The sequence below is a fragment of the Mustela nigripes genome, chromosome 1 (assembly GCF_022355385.1).
Source record: "Mustela nigripes isolate SB6536 chromosome 1, MUSNIG.SB6536, whole genome shotgun sequence".
NCBI classification, from domain to species: Eukaryota; Metazoa; Chordata; class Mammalia; order Carnivora; family Mustelidae; genus Mustela; species Mustela nigripes.
In genome coordinates this window covers 149098369-149116516 of record NC_081557.1, presented here as the reverse complement: position 1 = coordinate 149116516, position 18148 = coordinate 149098369, and the positions used below count along the sequence as shown (strand labels likewise).

The 18148-nt window shown below is 40.6% G+C and overlaps 1 protein-coding gene across 4 annotated transcripts in view; it reads left to right on the top strand.

Moving 5' to 3' along the window:
- WDFY3 (WD repeat and FYVE domain containing 3) overlaps positions 1–18148 on the top strand; it is a 275707-nt gene that overhangs the window by 245645 nt on the left and 11914 nt on the right. For all 4 annotated transcript variants that reach the window (XM_059375153.1, XM_059375137.1, XM_059375145.1 and 1 more), the window contains 9 exons: positions 667–784; positions 1996–2102; positions 3692–3845; positions 7977–8068; positions 8295–8507; positions 11558–11705; positions 12997–13151; positions 14098–14256; positions 16791–16970. In XM_059375153.1, the coding sequence (XP_059231136.1) occupies positions 667–784; positions 1996–2102; positions 3692–3845; positions 7977–8068; positions 8295–8507; positions 11558–11705; positions 12997–13151; positions 14098–14256; positions 16791–16970 (1326 nt within the window). The remainder of the gene's footprint in view (positions 1–666; positions 785–1995; positions 2103–3691; positions 3846–7976; positions 8069–8294; positions 8508–11557; positions 11706–12996; positions 13152–14097; positions 14257–16790; positions 16971–18148) is intronic.

The following is an 18148-nucleotide window of genomic DNA, read 5'->3' as shown; positions in this document are numbered from 1 at the left end:
CCCCCCCCCCCCCCCGCTGGTGCATATTCCACATTTTTACTTTGAAAACCCCAGGTGGTGAATTTGTTTCTCTTTTAAGTATATGAATTAAGTCAGTTAGAAATGAACTTTTAAAATAATTGGTGGAAGATAGACTGAAAGATTCCATCTCATTTGGAAGTCAAGTAGTCTGGTATGCTGTCTTTCAGAGGTGAATGAGTTACCAAGTGCTCTAGTTCATTTCACTGCCCGATCACCTCTAAGAAGGTAATGCTCAGAAGTGAAGTTGGGGTGAAATGGGGGAGGAGAGAAGAGAACAGAAAGGAGATTCGGTGCTCCAGTTACGTGGGTGATGGAGATAAAGATGAGTTCCAGGCTTTTGTGTCGAGTCCCCTGCCATGTCCTTGCCAAGACTGGGAAGGATTTTTCCCTTATTCCTCATCTCCAGCCTGGATTCTGAGTGTCTTCTGTGAATTCTTAATTTCCAAAGTAGTTAACAAGCTGCCATGTGCCTGTCTATAAAATACAGATAACCAGTAGGTACATAGCTTGGTTTTGGAGCCCCATTCTGCCAGTGGGACCTCAAACGTTTATAAATCACTGTCATCTGTTATAGCCACTGTACCTACATTGGTGAGAATGAAAGGCGTATAGTAATTTGGAATTGGATTTCATTTTGTATTTTAGGAGGTAGATCTTACTAATCCCAAGACATTTAGAAACCTGGCTAAGCCAATGGGTGCACAGACAGATGAACGATTAGCTCAATATAAGAAGCGGTATAAAGACTGGGAAGATCCTAATGGTAAGTAACTTTTCTTGTCATTGGACTTTGTGCCTCAGTTGCAAACATAAAGCCATTATTTAGTGGTCTGCCATCCCTGTATCTTTTCCTTTATCTTTGCTTATGTATCATTACATCTGTGTAAGTTATAAATTCACACATGTATACAGCTATCAGATTTTGCATGCCAACTGATGGCCATGCTTAGAAAACGTGTTTTAGGTAGCTTATCAGGTACTGGCAGAAAACTGTCTGCTTTGTATAGGTCAGAAATTTCCCACTAGGTAGATAACCTACCTTTAGCTCTAATCCTATTTAACCCAGAAACTACAGTTTCCTTAATTCAACTTTTAATTTTATTGAGAAACTTTTTGAAATCCTTTGCTTTAAAAAAAATAAAATAAAATAACAATGATAATAATAGTAACAACAAGAACAACCACCACCTCCTGAAACTACACTTCATTACTTATTATGTTTAGTGTTTTGATTTTGTGTTTTGTTTTAAAAGACGATTTGAGAAAGAGAGAACATGCATGCACAGGCGTGTGTGAGCTGGGGAGAGGCAGAGAGAGGGGAAGAGCATCTTAAACAGACTCCCCACCGAGCACAAAGCCCCATGCAGGGCTCCATCTCACAACCCGGAGATCACAACCTGAGCCATAAGCAAGATAACCAACTTCACCATGCAGGCCCCCTGTTATGTTTAATGTTTCTCATGTGTCTGCCCCCCACCACCCCCACCGAATGGGTGAAACAAAGGAGGAAAAAAAACTAAACTTAAGCCTAAAGGTATTCCCTGTGTGGACCCTTTTTTTCCTGCGAAGAAGAGTATATAATAACAATTACGTAATATTCATAGATAATAATTTAGAGTAATAGATCATTGCAAAGCCAGAACATCCTAAAAAGTAGCTATAAGTCAGTATCCTGCTTTAGTGGAAGGTAGTTTGCTGTTAAGGCTTACCTATTACACTAACCCTCAAAACGTGAATTCCTACATGTGCTAAATTTGTGAGGAAAGGCACTGAGTTATACTTAATTTGGATTACTGCCAGGTATGTAAGTGAGGGGCAGCGGTGCAGTAATGTTCTCACACTACAAACACCAATGCCAGTTGTGTTTAGTGTTACAGCAATCACAGGCATTAGCATTTTCAAGCCTATTAATACCAATTTTATTTTTCACATTTACTCTTTTGTTTTCAATTATGTTTTAATTTTTTTGAACAGGAGAAACTCCAGCCTACCACTATGGGACCCACTATTCATCTGCAATGATTGTGGCTTCGTACCTAGTAAGGATGGAGCCTTTCACACAGATATTCTTAAGGCTGCAGGTAAAACTCTAAATTTAGCATTTTTCTATTTTATTCAAGCCTCCTTTCTATTTAAAATTGGTGTGTGTGTGTGTGTGTGTGTGTGTGTGTGTGTGTTTTAATGTTGTTATCTTGCCTTACAAGAAGTCCTATGAAGTTTCAGTCACAAAAAATAGTGAAACATAATTCAAATGACATTTCACTGTATCAGAATTGTTGAGTAAAACAAGAGCCAGGGTCCTTTAGTCAAAGAAGCAAATACCATGTGCTTTCCAGCCAGGTATATGGAATTCAGACATACCTGGTTTAAATTAGCAACAAATGTTTTAAAAATATAGTCTAGCTCATTTGCTGTCTTCTTTATTATAACTGCTTTCCTCCACATTCTCTTTCATTTATTCAGCAAATATTTATTGAATATCTACTATGTACCAGACACTGTTCTAGGTACGTGGAAGATATCAATGAATAAAAACAAAAGCCCTACTTTGTACAACATACATACTTTAGTTGAGGGAAACAGACAAGAAAAACAACAAAGAAATACATCTTAAAGTGTTTTAGAATACAATACATGCTATCAGAACATACGGATCAGGGAAAGGGACTGGGAAGTACAGAGTACTAGTGGGTGGTAGAAAAGGGTGCAGTGCAGTTTGAAATAGAGCAGTCAGAGTAGGTCTCCTTGAAAAGTGGCAAGTGAGCAAAAATTTGGAGGGCATGAGGCAGTTACTCACGCAGCTATCTGGAGAAAGTGTGTTCCAGGCAGAGGGCCCCAAGCCAAGCAAGTGGCTGAGATGTTTTAGGATGAGCAAGGAGCCCACTGTGTCTGGAGCAGAGTAAGTGGAGGGGAAATTCAGAGGATGCCCTCAGACAGGTAACGAGTCAGATTGTGTCAGGTCTTGGCGGCGTAGTGCATGGACTTTGGTATTTTCCCACGGTGAGCTTCAGTGTAAAGACAGATTCACTGTGTCCACTGAAAACACAGCAACAGGGAGTTCGACTGAGGAAGGTATATCTGTGAGGCTGTGTAAGAAATCCCTTTTCTATTTGAATTTGTTACATATATCAAAAAGTTATATATAACTTTCTTAGTTTTTCTTTCTTTCTTAGTTTTTCACCTAATCCTTAACATTGTGAGCACTTGAATGTCATGTTAATTTATAAAATCAGTCTAATATATATATACACACATATATGTGTATATACACACACAACTTGAATATTTTCAACTGTAGATGGCTACATTAGAATCTTGGTTGGTTTTCTTTAAGAGAGCATCATGAAACTATGGAAGAATTCATGATTCATATTTCATATTCTTGCCCTCTCAATAAAAACTCATTTTTTAGTGACTTTTCAGAGTCTTTGTATTTAGGTTTCACTTTGATTACAAAATACATGTATTAAGCACTTTGTCAGAAACACCCCTAAAAGAATTCATTTTCTTTTTGTGATTATTTAAAATTTTGTGTGTTTGACATAGGATGGGGGAAAATGGAATTGTCACCAAATGTATTTACTTGGGTTTATCGAGCCCGTGAGCTTGACAGAAGCCATGAGGTGTGGCGATGGGGCTCTAACAGAGCAGTGCCTTCTTCCATCCACAGGGAGGCCACTTCGACCTGGCTGACCGGATGTTCCACAGTGTGCGCGAGGCCTGGTACTCAGCATCAAAGCACAACATGGCAGATGTAAAAGAACTTATCCCCGAATTTTTTTACTTACCAGAATTCCTGTTCAATTCCAACAACTTTGATCTAGGTATGTACAGCTGTGGTGCTGTCATCGGAACACTACCCTGGAAAGGACCAATAGAAATGTGACTTTCCTGAATAGTGTGTGCAGTACGCACAAACAAGGAAAGACTTCCTTGTGGTTTCAGCAGCTGTTATTTACTATAATTGGGTGTGTGGGAGTAAATATAAAAGGAAAAATACATTTATGCCCAAAATAACTGTTTCAAATGTGGAGTCTTGGGAAGATTTAAAAATTGACACAGATTGCATCTAATGCTCAGAATATTATGATTTCAATAAAAACAAAGGGGAGGTGAAAATTTATTTAAAAATCCTTATGGTTGAAATTAATAGCCAAAAATGATATATCCACATTTTTCGTGTATTGTTTTAATCTTACGTATTGCGGGAGGCATTTTCACATTGCATGCTGATATGTTTTAAAATTAGAGTTTTAGAATAACTTCAAGTTAATTTCTCTTTTTTTATCGTGTTAGGTTAGTATTATCTAGAAAAACAGAAACAAATCAATAGTCCTAAAAAGGAGAGAAATTTCGTCAGTACTCTGCTCTCTTTGTATAATCCAGCAGTTACAGGAAATAGATTTGATTTTGGCTGCAGTTTTTTGGAACATAGTTTGCTGATCTAGGTTTCTGAGTATTTCTTTTAAGACATATCAAAATTCCATTGTTTCCACTTCAGAATATTCCTGCCAGACTTTGTTCTATTTTTGTATATTTTTCATACTTCATATCATATTTAAGTGTTCAACATATAAATCATTTCTATACTACCTCAAAGTTTGTTAACAGAAAATTTAGAGAAGTGTTCATATCTGATACATCTGAGTGATTTTTCTTTCTAAAAATAGTTTTTTAAATAATTTTTGTTGCTTGTCCTTTGGCAGTTCTAACTTTGTGAAATTATAGCTCCAGAGCTAATCGGAAAGGTAGTAAGACTCTCTTAATAGCCCCAGCAAAAGACCTGAAATTGAGTCCAGTCCAGACCACTTACAAACTGAACTAAATTATCCAGTTTTATATAAATAAATTAAGAAAGAGTCATGTATTTTTGTCATGCTCATCTTCATAATAAATCATCTTCTTTCCATGAAATCACACACTTTAAAAAACACTATTCACATATAAGAGCTAAAAGTGTAAACAAAAAAAAAGCTAAAGCTATAAAACTCTTAGAAGAAAACATAGGGTTAAATCTTAATGATCTTTTATTTGCTGATGCCTTGTTAGGTAGGATATAACAGCACAAGCATTAACAACTGAAAAAAAATGACTTGGACTTGATCAAAATGTAAAACTTATACATCTAAGAGCATTATGAAGAAGGTGAAAAGAACACCTCCAGAAGGGAAGAAAATATTTGCAAGTGATGTATCTCATAATGGCCTAGTGTCCTGAAAATAACTCTTACAACTCAACAGCCAAAAGATAACCCAATTAAAAAATGGGCCACTGACCCAGGTAGACATTTCAGAGAAGTTATACAAATGGCTGTGAGAAGATGCTCAACATCATTAGTCATTAGGGAAATGCCAGTGAACATCATGTAGGTACCGCTTCACATCCACTGGGATGGCTATAGTGAAAGCAAAAAAGCCACAACAACATAAAAGAGCAAGAGCCGATGAGGGTGTAGAGAGAGCAGAAACTTCATGCACTGCTGGTGGGAATGGGAGGTGGCTTAGCAGGTGTGGAAGACAGCTTAGCTTGGTGGTGTCTCAGAAGTTAAAACTGAAATCACCATATGACCCAGGAGTTCCACTCTGAGGTCTATATGCAAAAGAACTGAAGACAGGGACTCAAGCAGAGTACCTGTCCACACCCGTTCAGACCAGCATTATGTACAATAGCCAGGTGGTAGGAGCAGGCAGGCCACATGTCTGTCAGTGAATAAACAAATTGTGAAATGCACATACAGTGGAATGGTACTCCATGGAAAAGTGTGAATTACTGATACACACTATAACACAGATGAACCTCAGAAACATGATGCTAAGTTAAAGAAGACAGACACAAAAGATCATATAATGTATGATTCTCTTCCTATGGAATATCCTATATAGGTCAGTCTTATAAACAAAGAACACAGAGTGGTGGTTACCCAGGATGGGGGGAGCAGGCAGGAGGAATGGGGAGCCACTGCTTAATGGGTACAAGACTGCCCTGTGGGGTGATGAAAATGTTTTAGGGCTAGATAGAGATGGTGGCCACACAAAATTATGAATGTACTAAATGCCACTGAATTGTTCACTTTAAAGTGGTTAACTTTATGTTAGGTAAATTTCACTTCAATTACTTAAAGAAAGAAAGAAAGAAAGAAAGAAAGAAAGAAAACCCCCAAAACAATGTTTACTATTTTTATTATCTTTAAGTGATATAAAACAAAGAGCACTTGGTTTTTTCCCTGGCTCTGGGATGAGTAACATTCCCCCCGGTCTTCTTATCTTTATACCCTTGGATATGGATTTACATGGAAGAGAGCTGCAAAGTACCAGAATCAGACCAAGAGTATACTACAGAGTGTTCTCTTTAAATTTTAAAATTGCCGCTAGTGCAGGTGAAATAAAATGATACTGTTTAAATATTAGGGATGATTAGCACATTTTTTAAAAAGTAGATTATATGTCAAGTCTGGAAACTTGGGTGGAATTTCAAAGGGAGTGGATGCGGGGTATGAATGAGGGGGAGGGATGGTAATAACTCGATTGTTTTATTTTTTCTTAAGTCATATGGTAATTTTTCCAACCAAGTGAAGACATCACTTTAAACTGATTTTTATGTTTCTCACTTAATATCACTTTGTCAATAAACCATCAAATACCAGTGACAAGAACAAGATTGTTTCTGTGGGAAATATTTTTATTGGCCCTCACTTGAAACTGCCTTTGTGTTCTAGAATTTGAACAATTGTACTTCTCTGAAAATGTCTAATACAGCTGTTTACCTAACCAACTACTGTTGAACTAGTGAGTCAACATTATTATTCATAGAGTCATTTTTTTTACATTGATCACCTGATTTATATCTGGGAAAGCTGTAGGCTAAAATTAACTTTTTGGCCTTTACTTCCAAAAAATGAAAAGATAGGACCTGTTTCCTGAGATGCCAGTCCCATTTAATATGTTTTGTGGTAGACAGGTTTTATAGCAAACACTTCCTTTAACATTTTTCACATTGTCTAGCTATGATTTTTAACAGTTTCCATGGAATAAATATCACGTGGTATGCATTTTTTGTTTCTGCCAGGTAGCCCCATAGTTTTTCCAGATTTTTTTTTTTTTCAGTTAAATGATGTACTAACAGCAGAAGCTTACATTTCAGGTTTTATTTTTTTAATGAGAATCCTTACAGCAAAATATATGTCATTTCTACAGAGCTCTCTCAAGAGTTTAAGAATCAGAAATAGGAAATACCACATGTGTTGCATATATTTCCAGAAGACTGGTATTTTTATTTCCTCTTTAGCAAAAGAACACTCAAACTCCTCAGTGACTGAGTAGTTAGGTATTCCTTCAGTAACCTCTTCCATGTGAGATGCAAAATTTTGTCAAAACATTAAGAGAAGAAATTCAGTACTGGTTTACTGCTGATGACTCACCAAGCTCTAAGCATTCAGGAAAAGCCCAAATAATGGAAGATTTAAGAGAAATTGCTAATGATCTTCCAAATGCGCAGTCCTGAGGGGATAGAATTTGAGCAGTTTTTACAAACTCAAAACAGTAGGTTCATTAAATGTTTCGTTAAAAAGGAGTCCTGCAGTCAGTTAAATTTCAGGAATATTGTGTCTAATATCCCTCCTGGAGAGGCACTCTGCCTCTGAAGAATCTTACAGGAAGAAACATGTTTAATTTTGCATAACTCAGCATTTTCTGAAGTCATTTGACAGGGTGGGTCCCTCAGATTTGCTAATGCTTAATAATCTCTCTGAGGGAATTCTCTAAGAAGCAGACCTAGGGAAATAGCCGAGTAGCTGATCTCAGGGTCCTTTCTGATGGTAAAGTTTCATAGTTCTGGTAATGAATTTAACCCACTATTTCTGTGTTACTTTAATATAAAGTTACTGTTTCTTTATTTACCATCTTACTTAACTTTATTTACCATCTTTCATTGTCTTTTTAATTTATCTAATTGCACAGGCTGTAAACAAAATGGCACTAAGCTGGGAGATGTTATCCTTCCACCGTGGGCAAAAGGGGACCCACGGGAATTCATCCGAGTCCACCGTGAGGTAATGGGAGCATCCTTTGTGGTTGAATTTGGATTTCAGTGGGTTGTTGATCACAGTACAAAGAGAGGGCCTTGAGCAAGATACCACCCATTTATTCAAATTACAGATATTGTTCTTACAATTTTTAGTTATTTCAGTTCCTTATGATCACTGGCCAATTCCTTTTGCTTTCTGAACAAGTAGTAAAAGTCAGCCTATGACTGAATGTGTGTTTTTGAAATTACAGGCTTTGGAATGTGATTACGTGAGTGCCCATCTGCATGAGTGGATTGACTTAATCTTTGGCTATAAACAGCAAGGCCCTGCCGCAGTAGAAGCTGTAAATGTCTTCCACCATCTTTTTTATGAGGGTCAAGTGGACATCTACAACATAAATGACCCACTGAAGGAGACAGCCACTATAGGGTTCATTAATAACTTTGGTCAGATCCCTAAACAGGTATGGATATTCTTATCATTGATGCTCTCAGTTTCATTTTTTAAGCTCTAGTATTGCTGTAAATGAAGAATGACCATATAGCAAGTTTAGGCTAAGTTTTTATTGAAGAGCCCTGCCACCTAATAGGTTCAGTAGCTTCCACGATTATTGTTTTCTCCTCCTGTTTTGCAGGCTAGGTAAATAGAAATGTTGTTCAGAGAATTTCCCCTCAGACGAGTACAGGGAGTGCTTTCCTATATCTGCCCAAGACCTGCAATCAGGGAAGAAGATGGGGTCTGGGGGTCTACAGCACACAGGATGGGGTTCCATTCCAAGACCAGCAGGAAGCCAGTGCTGACACTGAGCAATGAAAGGCATGGTCATATTTAGACTTTATTATTTATTTATTTATTTATTTTAAGAATTTGTTTTTAAGTAATCTTTACACCAGTGTGGGGCTTGAGCTTACAACCCCGAGATCAAGAGTCACATGCTCTACCGACTAAGCCAACCAGGTGCCTCCATATTTAGACTTTTTTTGTTGTTGTTTTTTAGGTTTTATTTACTTATTTGACAGAGAATGAGAGAGACAGAGAAAAGAAAAAACACAAGGCAGGGGAGAGGCAGAGGGAGAGGGAGAAGCAGACTCCTCACTGAGCAGGGAGCCCGACATGACACAGGACTCCTCCCAGCACCCTGGGATCATGACCTGAGCCAAAGGCCAATGCTTAATTGACTGAGCCACTGAGGGATCCCCATACTTAGACTTGAAAGATCATTCTGTCTATGTACATTAACTAGAATTAAAATAAAAACTGAAAAATAAAGATCATTCTGTTCATAGTCTCATACACATGCCTACACTCTAGGGGAACCAAGTTAGGAGCAGAATATCACCTCGGAAGCTCTTAGTGACAGTGGAGGGGACAGACAACAGTGATCTGGATTAGATTAGTGATGCAGGTGTGATGAGTGCTCTCGTAGGAGGGTGCTTGTGTGGGTGTGCCAAGAACCAGCCCATGACTGGCTGCTCTGACCACTGTCTGGAACCCAAACAGGAAGACCGAGAGCATGGCCACCCGGCACCCACATGCGGTAGATCCCTCACCTTCAAGGTGAGCACAGCCCTGTTAAGAGACTTCATGCGCCGGGCACACCAGGATGGGGTGATGCACGAGGAGGAGCCAACCCCGAAGGAAAGGCACTCTCTGCTGGCCTTTCAAACTACCTGCCTTTCCCAGGTGCCCCAGGTCTACACTTTGGCCTCCCCGTCCTTCTCTGTTCCTGCCCCAGATACCTCTCTTGGACTCCCTTTTTGTACATTAACCAACTTAGAGGTTTCCAGGGTCGATGTTTGGGAACAATCAGAACAATGGCCTTTCTCTGGATGACAGATAGCAGGAGAGCCTATAACTGCACCGTTCACAGTGCAGTCTGATCTACCAACCGAGTAACTGTGTTTACTTTGGAGGGGTGGTGCAGAGGGAGAAGGAGAGCCCAAGCAGGCTGCATACCCAGCCCGACGCAGGGCTCGATCCCATAACCCTGAGACCAAGGCCTGAGCCAAAACCAAGAGTCGGATGCTAACTGACAGAGCCACCCAGGCACCCCAGAATTGTGTTTGCTTTTAAACTTGAATGCTTATTGATAAACTCCAATCCCAGCTGAAGAATTGTAGTTAAGCCTTTCCTTTTTTCTGAGGGTTACAAGCACAGGAACTGTTTCATACCCTCTGAGAAATATTCTGACCAGAAAAATCAAGACACATGCACTGTCACAGATTTTAGTCCCACTTTTGAGTTTAAGAGGCAGACTTAAACTCTGAGCCTGGGAACTATAGTTCGAGAGACTGATAGAGTCCTTCAAAGTATGCCGTCCTAGAAAATCTAGGTCTAACGGTCAGCATATCCATACATTGTTATAAACCCTGGCCTGGTGAGGTGTTTTATCCTTAGGTCCTGTTAAAAGTTCTTCAACAGGAGCTCAGTCGGTGGCTCAGTTAGTTAAGTGTTGGCTTTGGCTCAGGTCATTGTCCCGGGGTTCTGGGATCGAGTCCTGCATCAGGCTCCCTGCTTGGCGGAGAGCCTGCTTCTTCCTCTCCCTCTGCCTGCTGCCCTGCATACTTGTGCTTGTTCTGTCTCTCTGTCAAATGAATAAATAAAATCCTAAAGAAAAAAGAATTTATTAAGGTGATATCTCTATAAAAAAAGTTTTTCAGCAAATGTCCATTCATGAACATGCTTTAAAGTAGGGGAGTCCTTTTATACAACTGTAGAGTCTGTGTCATTTAGAGAAAATAACAGAACCCTGAAACATGTAGACAGGAACAAGGGGTTTAAATGTTTGGGTGCCTAAAATGTCTTCTCTTTACAAAGCATTTTTTCTTCTGGAAATCCAGAATGTCGCATTCATAAAGTATGAAGGTTTTCTAGTCATTTTAAGTCTCATTTTATCTAAGATTGTCCAAATATCTTCCTCAGATAACAGTTTTCTAACAGAAATGGCTCTGTACCTATTTCGAAGATCTACAGTATTTAAAAAATAGTCACCTTAAATGACTATTTTCTTTTTTTCCCCTTACACCACTGCAAAGTAAAAAGAAGACATTCATACTTTCAACAAATTAGTAGCATCTAAAAGACACCTAAATGATGTCACATAAAGAAAGGCCGTGTTGCCAGAAATAACTCAAAGAGAATGTCACTCTGCCCTCAGTGGTACAGAATGGTGTCTGACTATAAAGAACTGGTTACTTTTTAAAATTATTGGAAAGTAATGGTTGATCAACTATAGTTTGAGATTTACTCCTGAAAAGTCAGGAGATCAGAAGAGCATTGAGCATGGTGGTAACCCAGGTTTTCATGGTCCCACCCCTGCTTACTAAGATGGGAAACGTCCAGTATCCTTCTGAGTCTCCTTAAAAGTTCTTTCCTTAAATGGGAAAGGTGATGATGTTGTCCTTAGTGGTCATTGTGAAGTGTAAGTGAAATAAAAACATAATACTTGGCATGTAAAAGGGTTCAATAAATGTTAGCTTTCATTGTAAAACGTGTCATCCTCTCTCATCCCAGTTATTTAAGAAACCTCACCCTCCAAAGCGAGTGAGGAGCCGACTGAATGGAGACAGTACGGGTGCCTCTGCTCCCCTGGGGTCTACAAGTGACAAGATCTTTTTCCATCACCTGGACAACTTGAGGCCTTCTCTAACACCTGTAAAAGGTGAGGTGACAGGAAGTCAGCCTTTGCTTCATGATTCTATGGGAGTAGTTAATAGTCACACATGTGATTAGCCTAACACACGTGCCTGAAAACATTAGTGTCGGTTATAATGAGTGCTATACTTTTTATGATAAATCACCAAATACTTGTTAGATTTTCTCCTTTTCCTTTTGTTTTTTTTTTTTGTTTTTTTTTTTTTGGTTTGGGTTTTTTTGGTCTGTTGAATTTTTTCATCAAAAAGAACCAACAGATTTCTCCTCCCTGCTAAGATAGCGAAAACTCGAATAGACCAAATCTTGTAGCTCAGCTTTATATTATATATGCAGAAAAGCCTTTGTAATCTTCATTTATATGTGTTCTGCCAATTTAGAAATAGCAGTTGAAAGACTGCATTTTTAATATGCGAACTTAAAGTATCTGTCTTTTATCTAATATGATTATGAGTTATCTAAAAGTACCTTCTCAGGACGCCTGGTTGGCTCAGTCCATTAAGCGTCTGCCTTCAGCTCAGGTCATCACGATCCCAGGGTCCTAGTTGAATCAGGCTCCCTGCTCAGTGGGGAGCCTGATTCTCTACCTCCTTCTGCCCCCCACCCACTCACGCTCTCCCTCTCTCCCTGTTTCTCTTTCACTCTCTCCCAAATAAGTGAATACAATCTTAAATAAGCAACAAAATGCTTTTCCAAGTGTATATTTTTCTTAGAGTGAACAAAGGTTTTTGTAGAGTCTTGAGGTTGCCACTGTTAAATCTAAACATTGGAGTGTCAACGTCTGGTTAATTAATAGGCTGCCAGCTCCGAGCCATGTTGCCTCATGACATGGACCGGCCTGTGCCAGCTGCACTCAGCGCCAGTGATGGTCATGGAGCACTGGTGTGCTCAGCAGAGAGTCGGACCACTTGGGGGATGGCATGTCCTTCCTTCAGGAAGTCTTAGGCTGGATCTCATGTGGGAAGTGCTGCAGGCCCAGATTGGTTGAAGGTCTGTGTACAGATTCTGGAGAGCATCCCAGATTACTTTGTTCAGTCCCGATGGTCAAGAAGACAGGCCAACTGCTAGGAGCCAACCCCAGGGGGGTCAAGAGACAGGAAGGCCGGAAGGAAGCCCTGCAGAACACCTGTCAGGGTCAATGTCCATCATGCAGAAGCCAGCCTCTCCCTCTAAGGTCATTTTGTCCTAATGTATGTGTTAGGAGGCTTGATTCATAGGAATATTTGAGGTGACGGCCTCTGTAGGATCATGAGGTTCATTTTCCTTGTCCCTATTCTGATCTGTTGATTTGTTTTTTACAGAACTTAAGGAGCCTGTGGGCCAAATAGTGTGCACAGATAAAGGCATTCTTGCAGTAGAACAGAATAAGGTTCTTATCCCACCAACCTGGAACAAAACTTTCGCTTGGGGCTATGCCGATCTGAGCTGCAGGCTGGGAACCTATGAGTCAGACAAGGTTTGCATTGTTTCTTGCTCACTCGTTTAATCTTGCTCTTCTGTGGTTTGGATATCCTGCTTGAAAGGGGTGGGAAGAGCCCAGGCCAAGGGCTAGTCACCTGCTCCTCCAGGGCCCAGAGGAAGGGAAAGCTTCACAGCATGAGATCAGGTTAAAGGAGCTAGTGGACAAGGTGGGTTTCCTACAGAACAAGCTGCTTTTGAAAAGTTGTGTACTGAGTTCTAACAGTTTCCCTCCCCCACAAAGAGTTCCTCCAAGAGGTCCTTAGCCAGCCAGGTAGTCAACATTTTTGACCACTACAAGAGCCTCTTTATGGTGAATCACTGAAAGCCCACTTACTGCTTCAGTAAGCTTAAGTGGCAGATGGAAAACCCATCAGCCCATCACCCAAGTGGCAGCAGCCTCTGTGTGGAGTCCCACATCAGCTCTTGAGAGGCCCTGGGTTGTGCCCGTCTGGTGCTCTGTGCTTGCCCTCTACTGGTCCCCTCCTGATGGCGGGCAGGATCTAGTTTGCGCAAGTCTGTGCATTGCGCTGTGACACAACCCTGTGTAGTTAACCTCATTAAACGGCAGACCTCCTGATTCCCGCTTACCTCTAACTGGATACAGCAAACACATCCTTCTACCAGATTCTCCCCTGGATCATAGACAGCATCATAGTCGGAACATCATTTTCTAGGACTGGAGAAGCTGGAGACACCCACTAGGAGCAAAGTCCTTGTCATTATGGTTTCTCACAGCAGCTGTAGTTAGGAGGCCGTAGGGTTCAGGGTTCATGGCAGAGCCTCAGTGGAAATGCTGCAGAGTGAATCCAGCCCGGAGTGTACATGCATTTGCCTGTGAGGTGCCTGCCTGGGGGCTCTCCTTCACTCAGTGTGCTCACTGGGATCCAGAAGTTGATAGTACTTGATGGCACATGTGTCTCACGTCTTGTTTTATTTTACAGGTGGTGACTGTTTACGAATGTTTGTCTGAATGGGGCCAGATTCTCTGTGCAATCTGCCCCAACCCCAAGCTGGTCATCACAGGTGGAACAAGCACAGTTGTGTGTGTCTGGGAGATGGGCACCTCGAAAGAAAAGGCTAAGACCCTCACTCTCAAACAGGTAACAGAATAAACGGAAGATCGACATACCCATCCTGGCAGCCTGCACTCTAGAGAAGCCTACAAAGCTTCTTTAATTCCAAGGTGCTTCAGATATAATGGACAAAATTAAAAAAAATAATGTTCTTTTGCTAGAAATGGGTCTTTAAATAAAGGAAATGAAATCAGGCAGTACTATTTCTAAAAATGATCTAAGCTGGTCCTTTCTTAAAATCTGAAGCAAGTAGGGACGCCTGGGTGGCTCAGTTGGTTAAGCAGCTGCCTTCGGCTCAGGTCATGATCCCAGCGTCCTGGGATCGAGTCCCACATCGGGCTCCTTGCTCCGCAGGGAGCCTGCTTCTTCCTCTGACTCTGCCTTCCACTCTGTCTGCCTATGCTCGCTCTCGCTTGCTTTCTCTCTGACAAATAAATAAATAAATAAATAAAATCTTTAAAAAAAAAAAAAAAAATCTGAAGCAAGCTGTCTTTAGGTAATATATTATTTAATATGGGGAGCTTGGGGGCTCAGTCAATTGAGCATTTTTTTAAATTTTTTTTAAAAGATTTTTATTTATTTATTTGACAGAGAGAGAACGCAAGTAGGCAGAGGCAGGTAGAGAGAAAGAGGGAAGCAGGCTCCCTGCTGAGCAGAGAGTCTGATTCGGGACTCCATCCCAGGACCCTGGGATCATGACCTGAGCTGAAGGCAGAGGCTTAACCCACTGAGCCACCCAGGCACCCGAAAGTTAGATTTTTGACTGCGTCAGGAGTCGGTACCCCTAACCTCCATGTTGTTCAGAGTCAGCTGTGTTGCCCGTAAATTGGATTTTTCTAATCAAAATTATGTTTGCTATTGATTAATATTATTTTCCTTCTGGGCAATTTCCATTCAGCCAAACCAGTAACTCTTTGATTCTTTATCTCTTTCCTCATTTATCATTTGATTACTTATTATCTACTTTCACAAAATTTTATCTAAAGCAAATACCGTTTATAATTAGGCCATCCTTTTTTTAACATTTGATTTGTGAGTGAATTTGCTATAAAGTTTTTTTGATGCAATATACATCTAAGTGTATAAGACAAATTTGAGAAGCAGTGTAACAATATCTGTCATTTATTGAGCACTTACTAAGTTCAGAGCACTATGCTAGGAGTTTAAAAATGTAAAACTCCAGTCCTCACAATTCTGCAGGGTAGTTGATAAACCCTGTTGATTCCTGGAAATACCACCACTTGAAGAGATTCAGACACATGCCCCAGTCACATTTAGTGTAGAGCCAGGATGTGAATTCAGTTCTGTGGGACTCTAAGGCTATTTTCAAACCAAATTTAGACAGTGGTGTCTTAAATGTCTGTGGAAGGGATGGAACCCCTTGCATTTACACCACTGGTCATGTGTATCAGCCAGAAACGTCAGTGGTTGCTGAGTCTAAAAATGGGCCACATAAAAAGATAGTGTTGATATGAGCAAATGCAGGGTTCACATTGTAGTTTGCTGATCCAAACTCTCTGGCTCACAATATTTTCCATTTAGAAAATGGACTTTGAAGCTAGTGTCCCAGCCAGTAAGCCTTCAGGAAAAGTCACTTCTTATTTAAAACAGCCTTCTGGGGTTTACTAAGCATACAGAAAGGATTTATATATGACCAAAAATTGTAAGCCAACTCATTATTTAAGTAGTTAAATACTCAAGAACTTTTTTTTTTAAGATTGTATTCATTTATTTGAGAGAGAGACAGAGTGAGAACACAGGCAGGGTGAGGGGCAGAGGGAGAGGAAGAAGCAGCGTCCCCACTGAGCAAGGAGCCCCTTATAGGCCTCGATCCCCGGACAGTGGGATCATGACCTGAGCCGAGAGCAGATGCTTAACCGACTGAGCCACCCAGGTACCCCAATACTCAGGAGCTCTTAACAGTAATCTGAATCTTCTCTGAAATGCTTGTTCTCCCACATTGCCATTTCGCTGGGTCCTGTTTCTCTTCATGTTCTAGCAAAAGACAGAAGTTCCTGTTCTAGTCTGAACAGATCTCTTGGGCACAGATGTGTCCAGGTTAGTAGCAGGAGCTCAGCACACTTCCCTTCATCTTGCTAGGACCATGTACCATCACCATGCAGGCCTCACTGTGTGTGCATTTTTTTAAAGATCCATCCAGTTTTAGTTCCTTTGATGAACAGGAGACAGTGGCAGAAAAGAATCAATGCCCAGTTTAAATGCTGTCCTTTGCGGGGGCCATAGCTAATGCATTTCCATGTAGAAATGAGAGGAAGAAACACAAACTGAGTTGCAGCTGCTATTCTCCCTTCTAAGATTCTAATCCAGGTCTGGGAAAGAAGTGATGTAAAAAGGGAGGTCAGAGCCTCCAGAGTCCCCCAGACTTCTCTGTTCCCCTGGCAGGTTGAGGCATGTATAGTCGGTAAAGAAGGAAGACATGGCAGACACTGCTACTGCCAGCACACGCTCCCTTCACTCCTAGTACATCCAGGACCTTCTGGAGCCCCTCAAGGAGCACAGTCATGGTGATCAGCCTCGTATTTTTCTGTTCTACTTCATAGGCCTTACTTGGCCACACGGACACTGTCACCTGTGCCACAGCATCATTGGCCTATCACATAATTGTCAGCGGGTCCCGTGACCGAACCTGCATCATTTGGGATTTGAACAAACTGTCCTTCCTAACCCAGCTCCGAGGCCATCGAGCTCCAGTTTCTGCTCTTTGTATCAATGAGTTAACAGTAAGTATTCAATTGCCCACTTGGTTTATGGTTGGGAAGACAAGTATTTCTGGCTAATATAAACAATAAATGGCTCTGTTTTCTATGTTGATAGACACTCATTTCATAAATGCTACTACATGTTTTTTGATTTATGCAAAAAGAAAATGGATATTAAAGTTTGTAACTCAAATACCTTAAAATGCATTTACTGCTGCATACCTTAAAGAGCAAGATTTAGTTAAAAACTATGTTCTAGAATAGGCTTTTTTTTTTTAAATAAGGAATTTGTTGGATCTATTAAGAATGTTAAAATTGTGGGACACCTGGGTGGCTCAGGGGGTTAAGCCTCTGCCTTCAGCTCAGGTCATGATCTGAGGGTCCTGGGATCCAGCCCTGCATCAGGCTTTCTGCTCAGCAGAGAGCCAGCTTCCCCCCTCTCTCTGCCTGCCTCTCTGCCTACTTGTGATGTCTCTCTCTCTGTCAAATAAATAAATAAAATCCTTAAAAAAAAAAAAGAATTAAAATTATGTTGAAATTTTTATGAAATACATTCAGATTCTTTATTTACTATGTAAGGTAAAAAGAGTAACATTTGGGTAACCAAATGAGCAGAATTGTTATAGGACTATTTTGCAAAGTTAATCCCAAGCTTACTGAAGAATATTATCTCTTCTCAAAAATAAATATTTTATATATAAATAAGTGAGTCAGCATAAAATAAATGCACAGGCCTGGGATTCCCCCCATGGAGACCACACCCACCTGAGGTGGGGTGAGGAGAGGAGAGTCATTGCTGAGCTGTGTGCGGAAGCAGGAGAAGCTAGGGGTAGGTTATACAAAGACTAAGGTCCCTGTGTCTGCAGGACAGGTTACCACGTCCGTATGTTGGTGATGCCCACGGATGCAAATCAGTCTTGTAGATTGACCAGAACTCCCCAGCCTCACTGCTTTTTCGCTCTGCATACTCATTCCCTCCCTGACCCTTAGCTCTTTCCTGGGGTCCTCTTGTGTCATCCCTCATAGCCACATCATATCATCACCCACACAGACAGCTTTCCTTTGGAGGAACGTAACATCATTAATTTCTGCCAGAAGGTACCGAGTTGTATGCTTTTAGTCAATACCTTGTAGTCTGTCAAAGAAGGAAAAAGAAATTTAGTTGTAGTGAATGGCACGTAGAGTATCTGATAATAATA